This window comes from Engystomops pustulosus, chromosome 4, assembly GCF_040894005.1.
Source record: "Engystomops pustulosus chromosome 4, aEngPut4.maternal, whole genome shotgun sequence".
NCBI lineage: Eukaryota > Metazoa > Chordata > Amphibia > Anura > Leptodactylidae > Engystomops > Engystomops pustulosus.
The window spans coordinates 120,662,167-120,681,594 of record NC_092414.1 but is presented as its reverse complement, the minus strand read 5'-3'; the positions used below and the strand labels follow the sequence as shown (position 1 = coordinate 120,681,594).

The 19,428-nt window shown below is 44.1% G+C and overlaps 1 protein-coding gene across 1 annotated transcript in view; it reads right to left on the bottom strand.

Annotated features, from left to right (window-relative positions):
• Window positions 1-16,615, bottom strand: part of GNAI1 (G protein subunit alpha i1) — a 35,082-nt gene extending 18,467 nt beyond the window's left edge. The window contains exon 1 of the mRNA XM_072147254.1: window positions 15,745-16,615. Coding sequence (XP_072003355.1) covers window positions 15,745-15,862 — 118 coding nt within the window. The 5' untranslated portion in view covers window positions 15,863-16,615. The remainder of the gene's footprint in view (window positions 1-15,744) is intronic.
• Between the last annotated feature and the right edge of the window lie 2,813 nt (window positions 16,616-19,428).

Here is a 19,428-nt window from a genome sequence, read left to right as displayed (position 1 = left end):
ACCTGTTTTACCTTTATGGGTAGAATCATGGCGGTAGGTTCTCTTTAAAGGAAATATTGTGTCAAATTTCTTACATGTTGCCTTGTGCTACATTCATGTCATGTGAGCAGGGTGATGTCAACTGAGGTCTTTACCCAGTTACATTTGTAACGTCTACCTCATGCATGTATCTGATCACATGAAGCCACAGCATGCCTCTGTGGAGGATGGGAAGAAGAGAAGAAGTCCATGGAGGTTGCTGCGATTTAATGATCAGATAAATACACGACGTAAACGGTGCAAATGTAACTGGTTAAAGGACCTTAGATGACATCACCCTGGTCACATGATGTGAAGTGCTCAATAGTGAGGGGACAGAAGGCATGGGGAGGAGCCGGATGAGCAGGACACATCCCCTCTGATGCCAGTGAAGATCTCAGTTTCTGTAAAACATCTAAACACAAATTAATGGGGAGACTCTCCTGTTTAATATAAGAAGCATTCCAATGGCACTCATTCCTGAAGGGGTTAAGCACCATAGATGCTAAAAGAAAAGCTGTGAAATGGAGTAAACTGTGACAAAGGTAAATAAAGGAATATGGCAGCAGGTTTATTCTTGCTCTATGAGTATTCTAAGCTGTATTCTATTTAATGGCTGCACTGCTCCACCGTATAAACATATCAAGCTGTAAAGAATGCCAATGGCCCAATAAAAGTCACTGGACTGTAGAAAGGGCACAAAACCCAGAAATGGTCTCCACTACAAAAAGGCGCACATGACCTTGGGCGACCTCATTTCAAGCTTTCTACATAGAACACAAGCTCATTTTCAGAGAAGTGCTTCTGGTGAGTCCACATCTCTACAGAACCATCTACACAGGGATCAACATATAGCATGTGGAGGGAGTCTTCTGTTCCCAAAACTGTAATCCTGCAGTGCGTGTCCTTATAGAAACCTTAATACGTATCCAAGGCTGCAAACCATAGAGCTATCCTCCTTTCCTTCAAATGAATCAGATAAATAGACAGGTTTCCACAGGTTACACATTTTCGGAGTGAGTAAACACTCATACAGAGATTATTACATTTCCACTCCGAATGGACCTCTCCATGCAGTAGATTCCTCACCAAGGGATTACTATTAGGATTAGCAAATAAACAGAGCAATACCTTTTGGTAGAGATATTATCCAATTTATTCCATCTATTTACAAACGATAAAAAAGGCCTTATGACAACAATGGCAAACTTTTTAGTGGACGAATGCCCAAAAAACAACCCAAAACTCCCCTTATTTATCGCTAGGTGCCAACCAAAAATTAAAGCAGTTACTTATTGTTCCATGTTCTTCAACAACTTTCAATCATATTAGCCTCCTGAGAACAGCAACACAGTAGAAAGATGGAAAATTTGCATCATTTTATCTTCTTTCCAGTGTTCCTCTGTACACAGAAAATCATGGGGCCAGCAAGGGGTCCTGCAAAGGTAATTTGCATCCCTATCTACACATTCTACCTCTTCCTACAGTCCCAAGTAACTAAGTCAGTATCAAAATATGACTGAAAGCTGCATCTTTTAAGTTGTTTGGAACTGTAGGAAGATTCTCTGAGTCCTGTCTGGTGTGATGGGGGATGGCCCAAGTGCCCACGGAAAGGGCTCTGAGTGCTGCCTCTGGCACCCGTGCCATAGGTTCGCCACCACTGCCTTATGATAAAATCCAGTGCACGTTTGGCGTCTCTGCCTGACCCAGGGTTTCGCTTTCAATCATGAATTATTCCAGGACATAAAAACTCATTTATCAGAAGTGTAAGAATAGAACTGTTCTAGTTGCCCATGGCAACCAATCAGAGCTCAGCATTCATTTTCCAACAGTTGAACTCTGCTTAGTTTCAATGGGCAACTAGAACAGATTTACCCCAGACACTGCTGATTCATCTCCACCCATAGTGTTTTCCAACTCTATAAATATTTAATTCCACAGGTTACAAATTTACAGATTCATTTAAAGGAGAGGAGGGTAGACCCATGGTAAAGTAACCCATTGTCTAGGAGCTTAGAAGCTTAACGAGCGGATCCCTTTAAAGCACAAGTAGAGCAATTCAAGGGGTATTACCATGAAGGCAAGTTAGGCCCTATCAGTGCTGAGACCCCCGCAGATCGCAAGAACGAGGGGTCCGACCAACCCCTCCCTTGATGCTCCTCAGACTAATGGAGCAGATTGCCGTGCATGACAGTTCTGCTCCATTAATATCTATGGAGCTGACGGAAATCACCAATCTCAGTCGGTTCCATAGAGATTAATGGAGCAGAACGGTCATATGCGGCCGTCTGCTCCTCCGTCTGAGGGTCAGTCCCCTCGTTCTCAAGCGATCTGTGTGGGTCTCAGCACTGAGACCCCCACTGATCAGCAAGTTAGACCCTATCCCGTGGAGAGGACCAACTTGCCTTCGTGGGAAAACCCCTTTAAGATTTTATTCTCATTATTTTAAGATAGAATAGTAAACTTTATTTTATGCCCAATTAAAACAAACCTGTCACCAGGAATGTCATTTTTAGCTGGAGACAGGTTTCAATAGCCTATCCTGTGATGATTTTAGAATCCTGACTCATTGCAGTACTTTATTTTACATTACCCGGCTCCCTGCATGCTGCGAGTCCCGGGGGAAGGACCATTGCAGCCTGTGCGTGTCCGTCTCCTCATGCACTATTCCTCTATTCCATACCTCCCCTCTCCCTACCCTGCTTGCTCAATGCACATGACAGGAAATGGGGGCAGGGGATATGGAAGCTAGATTTGGAGGAGAAAGGGCCAACACAGGCTGCATCTGTCAACCTCCCCAGGACTCACCACATGCTGCTAAAGGTAATGTTAAAGGGGTTTTCCCACTAATTCAAGTTAGGCCCTATCCACAAGTCGTCTGCTCCATTAATCTCCCAAAGCGGCGAGGGGTCCGACTGAGGTACGTGGGACCCCATCAGACCCCTCGTTTTCGTGATCTGTGGGGGTCTAATCATGGAGACCCCCACTGATCAGCAAGTTAACTTGAATTTGTGGGAAATCCCCTTTAAATAAACTCATACTGCAATGGTAGAAACCTGTTAGCTGCTAAAAAAAAATCCTGGTGAAAGGTTTTGTTTAAGCAAGTCAGCTTCTCTGTGCTGTGCAGTGAGCACTGCATGGTCCAACTTCAGACACCTTGTGTTTCTAGTTTCCATCACACTCTTCCTAAACATTGGGCCTAGCACTTTCCATACCTAGAGAGGATTTCCCTCGATAATAGAGCTCTCTAAAGAGATAAGACTATCCAGGCACTATCTGCAAAGCAAGTCATTACACATCACAATGATTTGTTGCTTTATTTCTCATCTGTCAGATACAGGACAGGGAGCCGATTTATACCAAAAACGCTTAGAAAAGGAAGAAAGGCTGTGGTAAAAGAAGGAGCCAGATATATGGATCTAATAAAGTATATTAAAAAGTGTACCATTATCTGCACTTATGAAAAACAACATTTTGTCAAACATGTAGTAACGCTTTTATAGCAACTGCAGATTACAGGCAGTCCCCTACTTAAGAACACTCGACTTACATACGACCCCTAGTTACAAACGGACCTCGGAATATTGGTAATTTATTGTGCTTTAGTCCTAGGCTACAATGATCAGATGTAACAGTTATCAGAGGTGTCTGTAATGAAGCTTCAGTGTTACTATTAATTCTTATGACAACCCAACATTTATAAGATCCAATTGTCACAGAGACCAAAAAATATAAAAATATACAGTTCCGACTTACATACAAATTCAACTTAAGAACAAACCTACAGACCCTATCTTGTATGTAACCCGGGGACTGCCTGTATTTGGGACTGAGGAATGATTTGTGACTAAATGCTTCTGTAACATTCTGTATATTGGATATGTGTATATGTTCACGACCCTATGTATATAGCACAATCCAGGAGAGATCCGGATGGCCTAGGTTTCCCAGAATTGCACATTATTTATAACTCTAATGACATTTCAAGGTAGCGGGGACACAAGTACATCAATGGCCAACATTGTTTTATTAACATGAGGATATTCTTTCACAATAGCCATCAATATGAAGTCTAATTAAGCTGCTGTAACCGCGGGGCATGATACTGGCACACAAAAATAGGTGTGTTTCACTAGGCATGATTTAACCCAATAACAACCGGTGCCATAAACAAGACTGGCATTTCTAAGTGTCAACTTCCCACACAAAATGAAAACGACTGCTTCATTACATCCCCTTCTGTAAAGGGCCACACTGTCCAAAAAAAGTCTTGTGAACATGCTGTGCAGGGCATTGTCAATGCTTTCCTACATTACACTGTCAGTGACAATAGATGCTATCTACGCAACTCTACAACAAAACTAGTCCTCACCACACATTTTACCTATAGGCTAGATGCACAGATTAGTGACAACTACTAGTACTACATCAGAGGTTCCAGGACCTCTAGTCTAGTTACATATACTAGGCACTGATGCAAATGTTAGCAAGTTCCGTGTTTGATCCGTTGCCTGGCTACTGTTATCTGCTACTTAATATTTAATCAGCCATCTCCGCTCAGTCCATCACCATGGACATGTGCCACTAAACAAGACTGGACTGCGCCACTAACAGGGTGTACCTACCAGCCGATATATATTACAAGAATGACTCAGCTAACTAATATATACCCAGACAGGTTTCAGGTCCATTTTTACCACTCAAGCTTCCTAAAGCTCTTATACAGACTGCAGACTTGTCCATGTGCTGGCAATGGGGCACGTTTATCATATGCTGGCGCCAAGTGTGAAGCAATGCGCCGACAGGACACGCATAGAGGATGTAGTAGTCGCAATTCCCAGCTCTTGTCTGAGAAACTAAATCGAGGCTTGTAAACCTGTTTTCAGACAGGTTTTGTATATAAACTGATAAATCCCCAGAGTAGGCTTTACAAAAACCCAAAATGCTACAAGTGCAACATAGTCAAACCTTACATGTGAGCACATTACTTCAGGCCATGAGGATGATACAGCTATGAAGACCACAAGACAAACAGCCTATTTTAAGTATGTTGGTAAAGTCCCACAGACTGTACACATTGCATAGGACAGGAGTCCTTGCATCATACAGAAATATGATGCAAAGACTCTTAACCAATGCAGTGTGAAATCCAAGGGACTGAACCAACATATGGGCCAGTTTGTTTCCCGCTGGCCTAAGGCCTAACAAACAGCCACAATACCAGCACTGTACCAGGATGTGACTCAAAGTATCGCGAAAAAAAGCAACCCTGAACTGTAATCTATAATATAATATTTTTAACAATGTCCCCTTCACATATCACGCCCCTCATTTTTCCAAAACTGGGTTGCTATGGATAATGAAGGAAAAAGCCCAATGTGGTGGCTTTTAGGACACACACTGGATCTACTGGGACTTCATAAATGACTGAGACAGCCCATAAAACACTCAGCATTTAGTCACCCATTTAATATTTAAAGGAGCATACTACTAAGTGAACAAGTAAATTACCAAATAGAGGAAGCCAAAGCTGTCCAGAACAGTATGAATTCCGTCCGGCTCCGGCATACAACCATGTTGTGCGCTTTCCTCTACCTCATGCTATTTTGACGATTTCAACATTTGTATGTTTCCTTTTACCAAACTCATTGTTGGATAAAAGTGATGTTTTCATGTCATCGCCGTTCACTGCGGATTGAAAGCTGCCAATAAGTAGCTTCAAGAACACATAGCACTAGCATTGTACTGCAACCCATCAATCATCTCACTCACTGTACAGGGATTTCTGCCCTATACAACCATGGCCTCATGTTTACATAGCACAATTTGGGATTCTTCCAAATCATTTTATTCAAGTTCTTCAATAGTTCAAAACTGTAGAAGATGCAATGAAATGAGGTAACCAATAAGATTCAAAGCTTTAAGTTCTCTCGCTGCAACCCAACCACAATTAAATTGGCAGAGCACTAGAAAGAGTAAAGTACAAAGTAAAATCCATCTCTTGTTCATGGCAACATGCAAATAAATACAACAAAAACCCGATGTATGATCCAATGCAAATACGGTGACAAGTGGAAATGTAAAATCTTGCAGCATACTCACACAAGTACAGTCATTGTTTTGGAAATAAAATCTTTTCACACTTGCGTAGATGTATGGCACATAACAAACAGATCAAACAGCTGCCATAGACAAGACGTTTCCCTAAACTTTTACGAGCAAGAGCATACGTAACAACTGGAAGCTTACAGAGCGGCAACATGTGCCAGACTAAGTCTGCATTACAAAACAGACTAAGGGTATTTCCACACAGATTTTTGACAATCATTTTGTCCTGATCACACATAAAAAGAATAAATTATTATTTACATAGCGCCATCATATTCTGCAGCACAAACAGTAAGTGAATGGCGGGAGTTAACTCACTTTTAGTGGTTGTTAAAGGAAACCTACCACTTGTAGTGGCAGGTTTCTGATGGAAATACCGGGCACCAGCTCAGGGTGAGCTGGTGCCGGAGCTTATTTTCGTTAGTGTTTTAAACCGCGGTATTGCGGTTTAAAACACTTTTTAAACTTTATAGCCGGCGCAGGCAGGTACGCGCTCGGCACTTACCATGCGTGCGGCTCTCATTCACTTCCTATGTAGCCGCGCGCACGGTAAGCGCCGAGCGCGTACCTGCCTGCGCCGGCTATAAAGTTTAAAAAGTGTTTTAAACCGCGATACCGCGGTTTAAAACACTAACGAAAATAAGCTCCGGCACCAGCTCAAGTGGTAGGTTTCCTTTAATACATACAGTTTCAAAGGTATAACAGCAACTGAGAAGAGGAGATTTGCCTAATTACATCGCGTTTGACACGGTCACGACGCGTTTCTACTCGCAATCTGCACGGGGCATGTGCAAATAGGACACATATAGCCACAGGGCAGTTGTGAATGGGTTGAATTAATAACATTAAATACATTAGAGACACTGGCTGCATCAATTTCCTGTTGTACTTTGCAGCTTGCACATGTATTTAAAGGAAAAAACGTCTTTGGTGCTTGCACATGTATTTAAAGGAAACCTCCCATCAGAGGTCGCATTAACGCCTCACCACGTGTCATAGACGCGCAATGAGGCGCCATTACCCCTAAAATAATTGCCATGCGTAAAGTTACGCTTGGCAATTATTCCCTGTAGCGCGCAGGCTGAGCGGCCCGGCGCGCGCTGCAAAAGAGGTAAATGTCTGTAGCGCGGTCACAGCACGCGCCGGGCCGCTCAGCGGGACACGTGACACAGTGATCTGTGTCAGCAGCGCTCCGGAGCGAGAGCGCAGGCACCGGGAGACCTGTGGACAGCGGGGCTGCTGCTCCCTGTCCTGCTCCATCTCTACCTGCCCGCAGCTGGCTGCGTTTATGTCGGGACTTAAGAGCAAGGCCGGGTGAGTGTGTGCAGTGTTCTGTGTGTGCTGTGTGAGTGTAGTGTGTGCTGTGTAGTGTAGTGGAGCGGAGTGGAGTGTGCTGTGTGTGTGCCGAGGCCCTCTCCATAGCCGGTAAGTCTTAGCTGCATATTGCAGCAAAGGCTTACTGGTAACACCCACGATCAGTGCTAGCACCGGCGGCTTAAAAAAAAGGCGGGGGGTGGCGATCGGTCGCCATGACAGCCTCGGGTCTTCCAAAAACCCGAGGCTGTCTCGTTTGAACCCATTCATTACAATGTGAATGAGGAGGAAAATCCCCATATACTGTCACTCTAGACAACCTAGGGTTAAAGTACCCTGGGGGTCTGAAAAATAGTGAAAAAAATAAAAAAAATAAAATAACCAAAAACCTAAAAATTAGAACTGATAATATAAATCAACAGTGAAAATCAAACACATTAGGTATCACCGTGTCCGAAAATGCCCAATCAAAATACAACGTTCCTTCACTGTGTTTAACCCCGTAACGAAAAATAGCACCCAAAGTAAAAAAAAATGGGACTTTTTTGCCATTTTGAAAAATATAAAAAATTTTAAAAAGTTATCAAAAGGTTGTACAGTCAATGGTAGCATTGAAAACATCATCAAAAGTCACAAAAAAAAATGACACCACCCACAGCTCCATACACCAAATTATGAAAAAGTCATTAGCGCCAGAAGATGGCAACGTTTTTTTTAATGTATGAAAACTTTATAAAACCTATACAAATTTGTTATCCCCGTGATCGAACCAACCAATAAAGTAGACAAGTAATTTGGGGTGTACAGTGAAAACCATAAAATCCAAGCCCACAAGAAAATGGCGCAAATGTGTTTTTTCACCAATTTCACTGCATTTGGATTTTTTCCCCGCTTCCCAGTACATGACATGGAATATTAAATACAATCATTTTGAAGTGCAATTTGTTACGCAGAAAACAAGCCATAACACAGCTCTGTACATGGAAAAATAAAAAAGTAATCAATTTTTGAAGGTGGTGAGCGAAAAATGAAAAACCGCTAAATTGAAAAAGGGGTGCAGCGGGAAGGGATTAAGAAGTGTTTGCGCCAGTTATGCCGACATGATAGAAAAATGTGCGCCTAAAGGGGCGTGTTAGTACTTAGTTGGCGTCTGAAACACATTTAACACTGTGACTTGAAAGAATTGTGCTAAAGGTTAAAGTAGTACCTAAAAAGATCTGGGCAGTACAGGGTGCGCCAAATAATTAAAGACTGTGTACACTAAAGGCAAACTGCACATAATACAGTTTGCACTACTTTTGTTAATCATGTTACTGTAGTCTATAATACAACAGGAATGATGGCCCTGCTCCCATGAGCTTATAGATTTATGGGAGTTTCCATTGTCATTGGGACATGAGCAAAGCATTGATAGATGGGTGGCTAGATCTCTGGATTGAAGAATTGTGACCCTTTACTAAATATTGATACTGAGGCTTTTCATCTAATTCCTCCTCCTCATAACAAGAGAGCTTGTGGCTCACCACACTCCTAGCCTGGAGAGAACAGTATGATGTGCGAGAAGGCGACATAGAAGGGAGCATTTCCTGCCGTGTCAGAGAGGCTTCCTGTAAATACCTTGTGTAACACCAGTTATGCCCATTACAGGACCACTGTTTCTGGCCCGTGTGTTATCAGTGGGTGAGCTCCCACAAGGAATAGCAGACGACTTCCTGGGTCACAGGCCTGCTCTATAATTTATGCGGGCCTATAGAGTCCATAGAAAGACCCGGGGAAGTGTGCTTGCTCTGGAAACAATGGCTAGCACATGCCCAAATAACAGCTTTGTTTTCATGAAGCCTAAGGATTAAGTGGCAGAAAGCTAAAGATTGGAAAAAAAAAATCTGCCAGATAATCGTTTCAGAAATGAAAGGGAAGCAATGGGTTAAAAGGGCTGCTACATAACAAGGAAACACCATCCTCTATGAAGATACAGCACATTAGTCGGTAACAATGAATCTATACATTACTCTTGCACAGCACTTTGCAGAGTACATATTCAACATCATGACCTAAAGTAGCTGTGTACATAAATAATGGCTTTTCAGAACTTTGCTGTCCGCACAGAGCTTGTGCTTTCTGGAAAGTATCGCCCACCGTACAGTAATCTAAAGAAATAATCAGGGCTCTGTTCACACAGGACAACCCCATTGTAAGGCTACTGGGTGGTGAAATGAGCCAATCGATGTAGCAAAACCCAAAATAGGCACAGAATGGTAAGGTTTTCACGATGATAGGTTCCTGCGGCGTGGAACCCGACTTATTTGTCCTTTTATGCATGCCACAGACACACCTTCTGGCCCCATCTTCTGGTAATTATGCCCACATCTATATGGTGTTACTGAACGTCTCCGCCCTCCGCAGCCAGAGCGGCCACTGAGCAGCAAAGGTTGGTATGGAGAGGGTTTCGGGGCTGAGCCCTCAACAAACATGGTGGGTATTTGCAGAATTATGCAGAAAACACCTGTCCTGCCACTACCGTCAATGTCATAATGTGCAGTCACACATCGTCGTTTCCATTCCGTTTTGTAACTGAATCACTTGTGCACTAGGGCAGCCCACGTTTGTATGCACATGCATGCGATTGGCACCCAGTGTTTTGCATCTACACAATCCATTTTCCTAACATTTGACAGCGCCCTTAGTACCAGAGTCATATGCAACCGCCCTGACCTTTCGATCCTTTATTTAAAAGCACCTGATCTTGGACATCCCCTTTAAAATTTGATCAGTGAGGGTAAGAGAGCACCCGATCTGTTAGATACTGTGATAGGTTTGGCAAGAACCAAGTCTTGTCCTAGTGTACAGCAAGGACTGCATCTCTACTGATCAACTATTTATGACATATCAGATAAATAGGACATTACTTGTAAAGGGGGCCGGTAAATCTCTTACAATGTCCAATACTAATGTCAGGTTCATTACAAGTTCATCATATACAGGACAAACAGAGTCAAAAAATCTGTCACAGCATGCACCGTTTCCAGTTATACTGGTTACTTCATTTACTCAACCAACCACAACGTGTAGAAGTGCATGGAACATTTCAGACACTCCGGTGTAGTATATACAAACAGTCTCTACAACACACCGCCTGATGGAAAACAACAGGACCCAAATTATTATTTAAGGTGCTCACTTCATGTCAGAAGACAAAGATTCATAACAATGTTACTATTTTCCGCAGAGGGTAGGGAAGTTCATGTTTAGCAAATTAAGAATGGTGTGTACAGCTGCTGTAAGCTGGCATCACTGTGGGCACATTGACTTTGTATCAATGAGTAAGTGTGAAGTAGCCAAAAGTCTTCAAACAACTAACAGTAGGCTGTAGATATAAAATAGGCCCTGCTATTGTCCCCTCCTCCATGGAAGGCATGCAAGAAAGCTTGCATATTTAGTTTTTCAGATGCTGTTTTTAAAGCCAAACTCCGCTGTGGATTATAATGGGTTACAACATAATAGAAATGCTGCTCCTCTATTTTCACTCAATTCCTGGTTTGAACATCAAAAACTGTATCTGAAAAACGGTATGTTTAAACACACCCTTAATGATCAGATATTTATACCCTTAACCTTCAGGTAGAAAATGTGGTTAGGTTCTGTTCACACTGCTGGCCCATCAAAATAACCCCCTTAGTTAGTGGCCTCCATCAGACAACCTGGTATGTGCCAAAAGTGGATCCATCAGACGGTCAGAGGCTTCCATAGTAAACAGCTGTGGGAACCTAATGTAAACCAAATCTTTGCTGCTGGGGCCTTCTGGGTTGGTTTCTGATGATTTGTGCCTTAGAACATATTATTTCCTTAGCAAGGGAAAACATTGAAGGGGTTGTCTGGTTTACACCCAAAGCTTCTATAATGCAATGACTGGTTAGTTTGAGCCTCAATATTCTAATTAGGTGGCAATCTGGGGGGGTGGGCATTGTCCCCCTGACAGGTAAAGTGACGCTTGATGAAAAGGGCTAGGGGTACTGAAAGGTCCTCTATAAGATGGTCAGTTTCTCACTTCGACATACTACTTGTATACGCCCCCTGCCAAGCTATGATGCCTACTAACCACAAATACAAAATAATTTCCAAAAACTTTACTAAAGTTGAAGCCTCATCTGTGCATGAAACATTAGAAGGACAATGGCCGAGAGAAAAATGTAACGCTAGCAGCTAGATTTGACATAGTACAGATTCCGTGCTCAGCCATTAGCATTGATCTGTCGGCTGTAACATGTGACCACAAGGTCTGGCAATCACACCCTCTATTCCTGCCACAGCATGCACACTGACAACACAGAAATGAAGGAGTTTAGCTGGAGCCTGATAAGGGATTATTTCAGTTTGTGTCCAAACATCATTACTACAAAGTTTATCTGTGGAATTATACAAGTCAGACAGCAAATACATTCCTGGCGAGAAGACTGAACAGAACACACAAAGTTTATACGTCTGCACTCGTACATGGCGATAGGCAAGGAACCTTGTGTAAATTCTGATCCCATGATGCCAGCCTAGGACTATGTATATACCCACTTCAGTATAGCTTATTTCACTTTACTTTTAAGTTAGTTTAGTTATTAAGTAAAACATCAAAAAGGCTGGCAGCACTTTGGGTATTTGTCTAAGAGGTAGGAGAGAAAAACAACTGAAGACATCCTTTCAATGAGGGTTGGCCACGTGACCCGACAGTCCGGTCACACGTGGAATCTGTAATGCGTTTCTGCCCTGCATTTGTGGTCTAGACGAAGCGGGTGCTGTGCCCATGTTTTGTATGGGTTGTTAACTTGTCTGTTCATGTGTGGCGTTTACTCTCTATTGCAGGGTTTTCAAAATAAGTTGGAAGCTTTAAAGGGCACCTACCACCACAAATCTACCTATAAAGGTAGATCGGGTGGTAGGTGGATCAATGGGACGTGAGTATAGCCCTTTTAAGGGCTAATCCTCACGTCCCCGCACTTTTTTGTAAACTTTTATTACCCTAATATGTTAATTTACTTATGCGGCTACTGGGGCGTGGAGTAGCCACATCTGAGGTTACACGAGGCGGCTACTCCACGCCCCGGTAGCCACTTTACCCCTCCTACTCACCATGTTCGGCGCACAGCTGCTCGTAGCTGCGCGCCCTCGTCCGACGATCCTGCCGTCTGCGCATGCGCAGAACAGCAGGCCCGCGCCTGTGCAGCCCCGGCTTCGGAGCAGTGACCGCGCAGGCCTGCTGTTCTGATTTGTGGTGGTAGGTTTCCTTTAATTGACTGCAGTTGCTTTTACCTTGTGCATTTGCAGTATAGATTTTAACACTGTTTGAGCAGTCTGTAGTAGGAAAGCTTGGGAAGAAGCAGAACAAATCTGGGAAAATGTGTCTACAGTTAAATATTGGAACACACCAACACCGGCTATTAAGTAAGCCACATGCGTTTTCCGTGTTACCATGCGTTTGGCTGGTTTTAAAGAGGTTTTCTTTCTTGCTGGAAGTGTAAGCAGCAGTAAAAATACAGCTACTTACACACCCAGCAATGAGAAAAAACCCTTTCAAACCAGTCAAATGCATTGGGTTTCTGCAATGCATTTAAAAACGCCATGTGTGACCGCACAGTTTCCTAAAATGCATCAGAAACCAGTTCCTGAGGGCTGGGAAAATCCTGCACTCATTACGCAATATGAAAAGGTACCTTAAAAGTTTAAGAGTGGAATTTGCAGGGATCACAGCACATAGGGGGAGACTGCTGGCGGAGTGGGTTGGCATTCCTGCACGATGGCATCTACCATGGCGGTGCTGCATTCTCAAATGCTGGTGCACGGAGCTCCGGCGTATGATAAATCTCCCCCAAAGAGACCAATTAGAGGAACACTTCAGTCAAAGCGGATTAATTGAATTATACCTTGTGCAGGGCCTGAAAAGAGGAGCATGACTCTAGGTCCTAGCAAGGTTCTAGGAAGACAGGGAGAAAGTCTTGCTCCTCTCTTCAGGCCCTGCACCAGCCATTATTCAATAAAGTAGCTTGGATGGAGTGTTCCTTTAATACATCCATGCCTGTGGATCATACAAATATACTTGCTGGTAAAATTATTGCAGAATGAGAAGTAATAAAAATCACAGCGACTGACATTGAGCCCGTAAGCAGGGCAGAATACAATTGTCTCCAAGAAAATTATATGAAAAAAATGCACAGAAAATCTTAGAAACAGCTAAAAAATAACTTTTATTAATTCCCTTTAAAGGGAATTAATAAAAATTTATTTTTTAGCTGTTTCTAAAGTTTTTCTGTGAATAGACTGAGAAGTCAGTCAGGACACTCCAGGAGCCAAAAGGGAATGTTCATAAATAACAGAAAACCCAAATGGTTGAACACCAGCAGTAAACATCTACACTGGCTCCCTGGCTGCTGGGATATGTTTAGCTCTAATGGACCAGCTCATATAAACATGTACAGTATGCCTTCTCTACATAAGGATGTCTTTAACCCTTACTGCTGAGAAAGGGTAATGATTTCCACATGTGCCACAAAACAGAATATAAAATACAGCCGGTCCCCTACTCCTGACTTACAGACGACCCCTAGTTACAAACAAACATCTGGATATTGTTAAATTACTGTACTTTAGCCTTGGGCTACAATGATCAGCTGTAACAGCTATCTAAGTTGTCTGAAATTAAGCTTTATTGTTATTCCTGGTTCTTATTAAAATCCAGTTGTCACAGAGACCAAAAAAAATTCTGGCTGGGGTTACAATTATAAAATATACAAATTGACGCCTGTAGTGAAAAGAAAAAAGGGAAACTGATTTGAACGTTATTACACTGCCAAGAAGAGCTAAACCCAGGGGTCTGCTGCCACATGCCTACTGTACTACAGCTCTGGATTTGCACAACCTCATCTTAAAAGACGGAAACTAAAGAAGTGCTTGTAAAAGCTGCCATTTCTAAATCTTCTGGAAATCCCCAGTGACGCGAGATCCAGTTACCATTAGGCAAGCAATGAGAGAAGTTTACATATATACATACATACATACATACATACATGGGTGTGCAATTCACAGGCAAAACACAAGTAATTTTTGTATGGACAGGAGGCCAGCTCCCATCATTCCCCTCATGAAAAGGAGAGGATTTTCACAAATCCTGGCAGGTAAATACCAGCCCCCCTCCATGGGGGGTACAGCCATTTGTTGCTTTCTGCAGGCGTTGGAAAATCAAAGAGAGGATATTGTAAATCTGTGGACAATGCTTTAAATAGCGCTGCCTGGTAACAGAGGAAATGTGCTACTGATTATTTCCTTACTACGCCTTCATGAACTCCTGGAAAAACACTGCCACAAGGGCTACCATGGTCCCCATATGCTGCTGGCAGATGCCAACTGGCACTACATGATAACAATGGCTTCCTGAAACCTTCAAGAACGGCCCACAAGTCACAGGACTGCCAGTTCCTTCTCCTATGGTCCCATCAGTGATGGATTGAGGTACGGGAAGCATGGATGACATGTATATATCCTATATACTGCCGGCAGTGGCTGCTGTGCAGGACAGAACTGGCTAGATGCAACTTTACACAGCTGTTTGCTGTCAGGAGAGTTGTCTTAAATACAGAGACAACATAAACAGAAGTACCTACAGGAGATGAAGCGTAGGTACTACAGATACACTACTGCTCAAGACCAACGAACATGGAAAAAAAACACTGAGCGAAAAGAAGAGGAGAAATTACAGCTTCCTGATTTATAAATCACTTCCTCTCAGCTGAAGATCTCTGCTTGTAACTTGTGAATCAGACTGTCTCAGCCTGTAGGTCCGACACCTGTCCTGGTGATGTGAGGAATGGACACAGATCTGGTCTGTAATAGTCTATGCATTACCAGGATCTCATTCAATGACTGCAAGAAGAGATCTGGTTACACCAAGGATAGAGGCAAATGGTGTAACTTCTTACACAAGTCATTAGCCATCACTTTATCTTCCATGTAACCACATAGCTGTCACTGCCCTTCTGTGTGGGCCACAAATCTGTACTGGTTATACAGGTGATGCTCCTGGGTGACTTCCACACTGAGATCTCTGACAGCAGGAGGTCCCTGACAGCACTTGTCAATCCGATCCATTAGAAACTCGTCAGAACTTTCCCAGGACCGGAGGCTGATGCTACAATGGGCGCACCCCGGAGATCCAGCAGACAATGCCGCACCCTTCCCATACATGACAATGGAGCAGCGGCAGCTGTCAGTCCGGGCCTGGCGCACCTGGAGGACAGATGGACACGTCTAGCGGAATGCACCTACCTAGGAGCAGCAGCTTCACCTCCCGGGCGGCTTTCTCCCCATCCTCCCGCAGGTTCCTATCGATCATCTTACTCCTCTCCACCGCCGCCTTGTCCTCCGCGCTCAGCGTACATCCCATGGCGACAGCGCTGCTGTTCTCTGCGCACACACAAAGCCGGGAGCGGCGCCGCTCTGCTCAGATCACTGGGCCGGGGTGGGCGGGGGCCAGCAGGCGACACAGCCGTCAATGAGCGGCCGCAGGCGGGACGTGCGCGGGGTCTCCGGGGGGAAGGCGGTGCACTAGATGAGGGTAATGATGCTGAGGAGCCAGCCAGCCAGACGCTCCCTCCCAGGGCTCCGGCGTCCTCAGCTGTAGCTGCTGCTGCTTTTCCCCTGAGCTTCTCTCGTCTCCTCTACCGAGATGACGACGGAACAGCACCGCGCATGCGCAAAGCCTATGGTTACACCCCAAGGGTAAAAGCCTTCTACTCTCCACAGAACCCGGATTGAGCAAGCGGACGCGCCCCGCCTCTCGCTCGCAATTGGTTGGCAACGTGCGCGCCGCCCACCTTAACCTTTTCCCCGCCGCAGCATGACGTGCCGGATGTTAGAATGAGCGCAGGCAGAAAGGGAACGGTTGCGATGGAGTTAAAGAAATCTGCTGTCTACGTGACGTCACCACGCCCTGTGTTTATAAACGGCGACGAACGGAGGAGATGTTTTATTTGAATGTTAACGGCTGAAAGTGATTTAGGGGCGCGGCCTGTAGCTGCGCTGTGTCAGGCGTGACGGTGTGAAAGGGATTCGGTGTCCGTGTGTATGTGTGGTGATAATGTGAATGTCCCGTCCTCACTGACAGCTGAAGGGAATAGGTGAAGCTGTGACCATACTGGGCTTTCCTCAGAATTATTCGGGCGACTTCATGAACAAATGAGGAAATTCGCCCCAAACTGTCAGTAAGTAAATATATGTATCTGGGGAGATGCATCAGAAGTGTCTGAGAGCAAAGTTGTGTTAGTTGATTGTGGCAACCAATCTGAGCTCCGTTTTTATTTTATAAACGGTTGTAAGAAATTGGGAACCTGTCAGCAGAAACTGACCTAATAAACCACTACCTTATGCTGCTAAGCAACTAGACACCTTCCAGATTAGGTTCCAGATTAGGTCTCTTACATGGTCCATTGTGATTGCATCATCCAGAATGGACGTGAGATGTTAACTGGTTGTATTAAGTCAATGTGGAGATATTAACACTTAAACTCAAGCTCTTCCTCAGAAAGCCCCCTGCATTGTAATCGAAGGGACTGCATCCAGTGACACCAATAATCAGATCCCCTGAAGTCCTATGCATGATGTCAGTCACAATGGAGTAGACGTTCAGAGTTCCCCACCTTAAAGAATCACTTCAAAATGGTCATTTTGACCTAAACATAACTTTACCTTGGGGCTATGTAAGCTGATGCTGGAGGTGGGCTTGTTAAGGCAGATAGATCTTAGTATTTTGGCCATGCAAAATTAAGATATATTGCGCGTGTGCCAGTGCTTTCCGATAGCTCGGTGATGTCACCCCAAGGTAAAGGTATGATTAGGTCAAAATGACCATTTTTTTGTAGTGGTAGGTTTCTTCACCACCATAACTTTATACAACCACCAGTGACGAAACTATAACCGTAGCAGCCGGCTCGTGGTGCACAGCAAATTCGGTGCACCGTGCGCTTGGATGACCAATGAATGGTAGCACAACAACTCCCCCGCCCCTGGGGATGCGCATTTTGCAAAACTTGTGTTATAATGGGCAGCACTACACATGCGCCGCAGCCCTCCACTCCCACTGTTGTGACACGGGTGAAGCCTGGAGGAGTCGGAGGACAAGCTTGCATTTTGGAGAAGACTGAAGGCTTCTACAGGTAAGTTTATACCCTATATAGATAGCGGGCACTCTGTGTAAACTCTGATGCCTGCTATCTATGAGACCAGCGCTGGAACCAGTTGGAGAGGAGTATAATACATATGTTTATGTGCCTGTATCCTTGTATGTGATTATATAAGCACTATATATGTATATGTGTGTGTACATATGTTAATGCAGGGAGCGCTGGAGGGTAAGTATATATGTTTATTAGTGAGGGGAGGCCACCGCTGGACATATTTAATGAAGGGGGCTGTTGTGGTTGGGAGGGGCAGCCAATAGTTTGCTATGAGGCTCATTCTTAGTTACGCCACTGACAACCACTCTTCACATCTCACTTCAAAGTTGACTTTCTGGATGATACCACCACACTGGACCATGAAAGAAACTAACTAGAAGGTGTTGCGGGACCTGACAATATTAAGGTAGTGGCTTTGGACCAATTTCTGATGACTGGTTTGCACTGACAATTCTGATAACTCTCCTCTGATATGGCTAGTTCTCTTCCTGTATTCTGGGAACTTTTCCAATCAGACCAGGTTATAAATCCTTTCCTATCATTGTAGATGGAGATTATAACCATTTATCATATGCTACCTTTTAGATAAATTCTAGCTGTGACAGCCCTTATGCATGGAATATGTAAAAGAACATGGCTTAAGGGTACATTCACATGGCCGTCTGGAGGATGTATATGTATGTATATAGGCCCCCATAGACAGCAATGGCAGCAGTACCATTTCACGCTGTACACAGGGAAAAGATAGAGCATGCTCTCTTTCCCTGCGTGTGCGGCCGTGGAGAGTGGTCACCACCTCTCCAGTGCACAGTGGTATGCTCGCCCGGTTGCAATTAAACTTCTGTGACATCAACCTGTCCACTTATGAATTAACATGGATTGTGAATCCTGCTGCTGTGGAAGTGGAACAGATAAGGGGTAGAAATGGCAATTAGCAAGTCGGTCTCCTATAAAGTACCGTATTTTTCAGACTAAGACATTTATCACTATAGGCTGCACGCCAGATTTGAGAAAAAAAACCTATATTTTACACCAATTAAAATATCCCTGTTGGTAGCACTAAAGCACAGCACACACAGATCTGCTTCATCCATCAGCCAGATCTTGTTGCAGTGAACATAGCAGATTATTGTGGCAAATAACCTTTTTCAGAGCATTCAGAAAAGTGAGTGTGCATTGATCCTAAGTGTGTGCAGTGTCCAAAGTGGGAGTTAGGATTAAGGGACTTCAGTTTGAGGGACTTTAGCAGGTAACTGCTGTATTTTGTGTTACTTTGTCTGTAAATTCTGTATATAATGTATATTTCTCTTGTAATCCCCATTAGAACAATGGACTTCATAAGTGGCATTGCTACACAGTGTACATCCTGTGCCATGTATGCTCTCCTTGAACAGCCGTTCGAGGGTGGAATACTGCTGTGTGGAATGTGTGAAAATTGCTCATCTGGAAGCCCAGATTCTGGATCTAGATGAGCAAGTTTCAAGGCTGCGGGCGATTGACAATATGGAGCGACGTTTGCTGCTCCTGGAGCACAAACTCTCTGTGGAAGATGGGTGTGGGGATGGAAGTATGGAGGTGCAGAGTGAGGGGGCAGCTAGTTGGGTAACATGTAGAAGGCGGGGTAGAGGGAAGAGTTGTAGGGAGTCTAGTCCTGATCTGGTGCACAACAAGACGTTTTCCAGGCTTGCGGATGAGCTGGATATCAGCTCTAGGGTAGCAATGCTGCAGTAAGACATGGCCTCTAGCAACAAGAGGACTGTCTCCTCCAGTAAGAAGG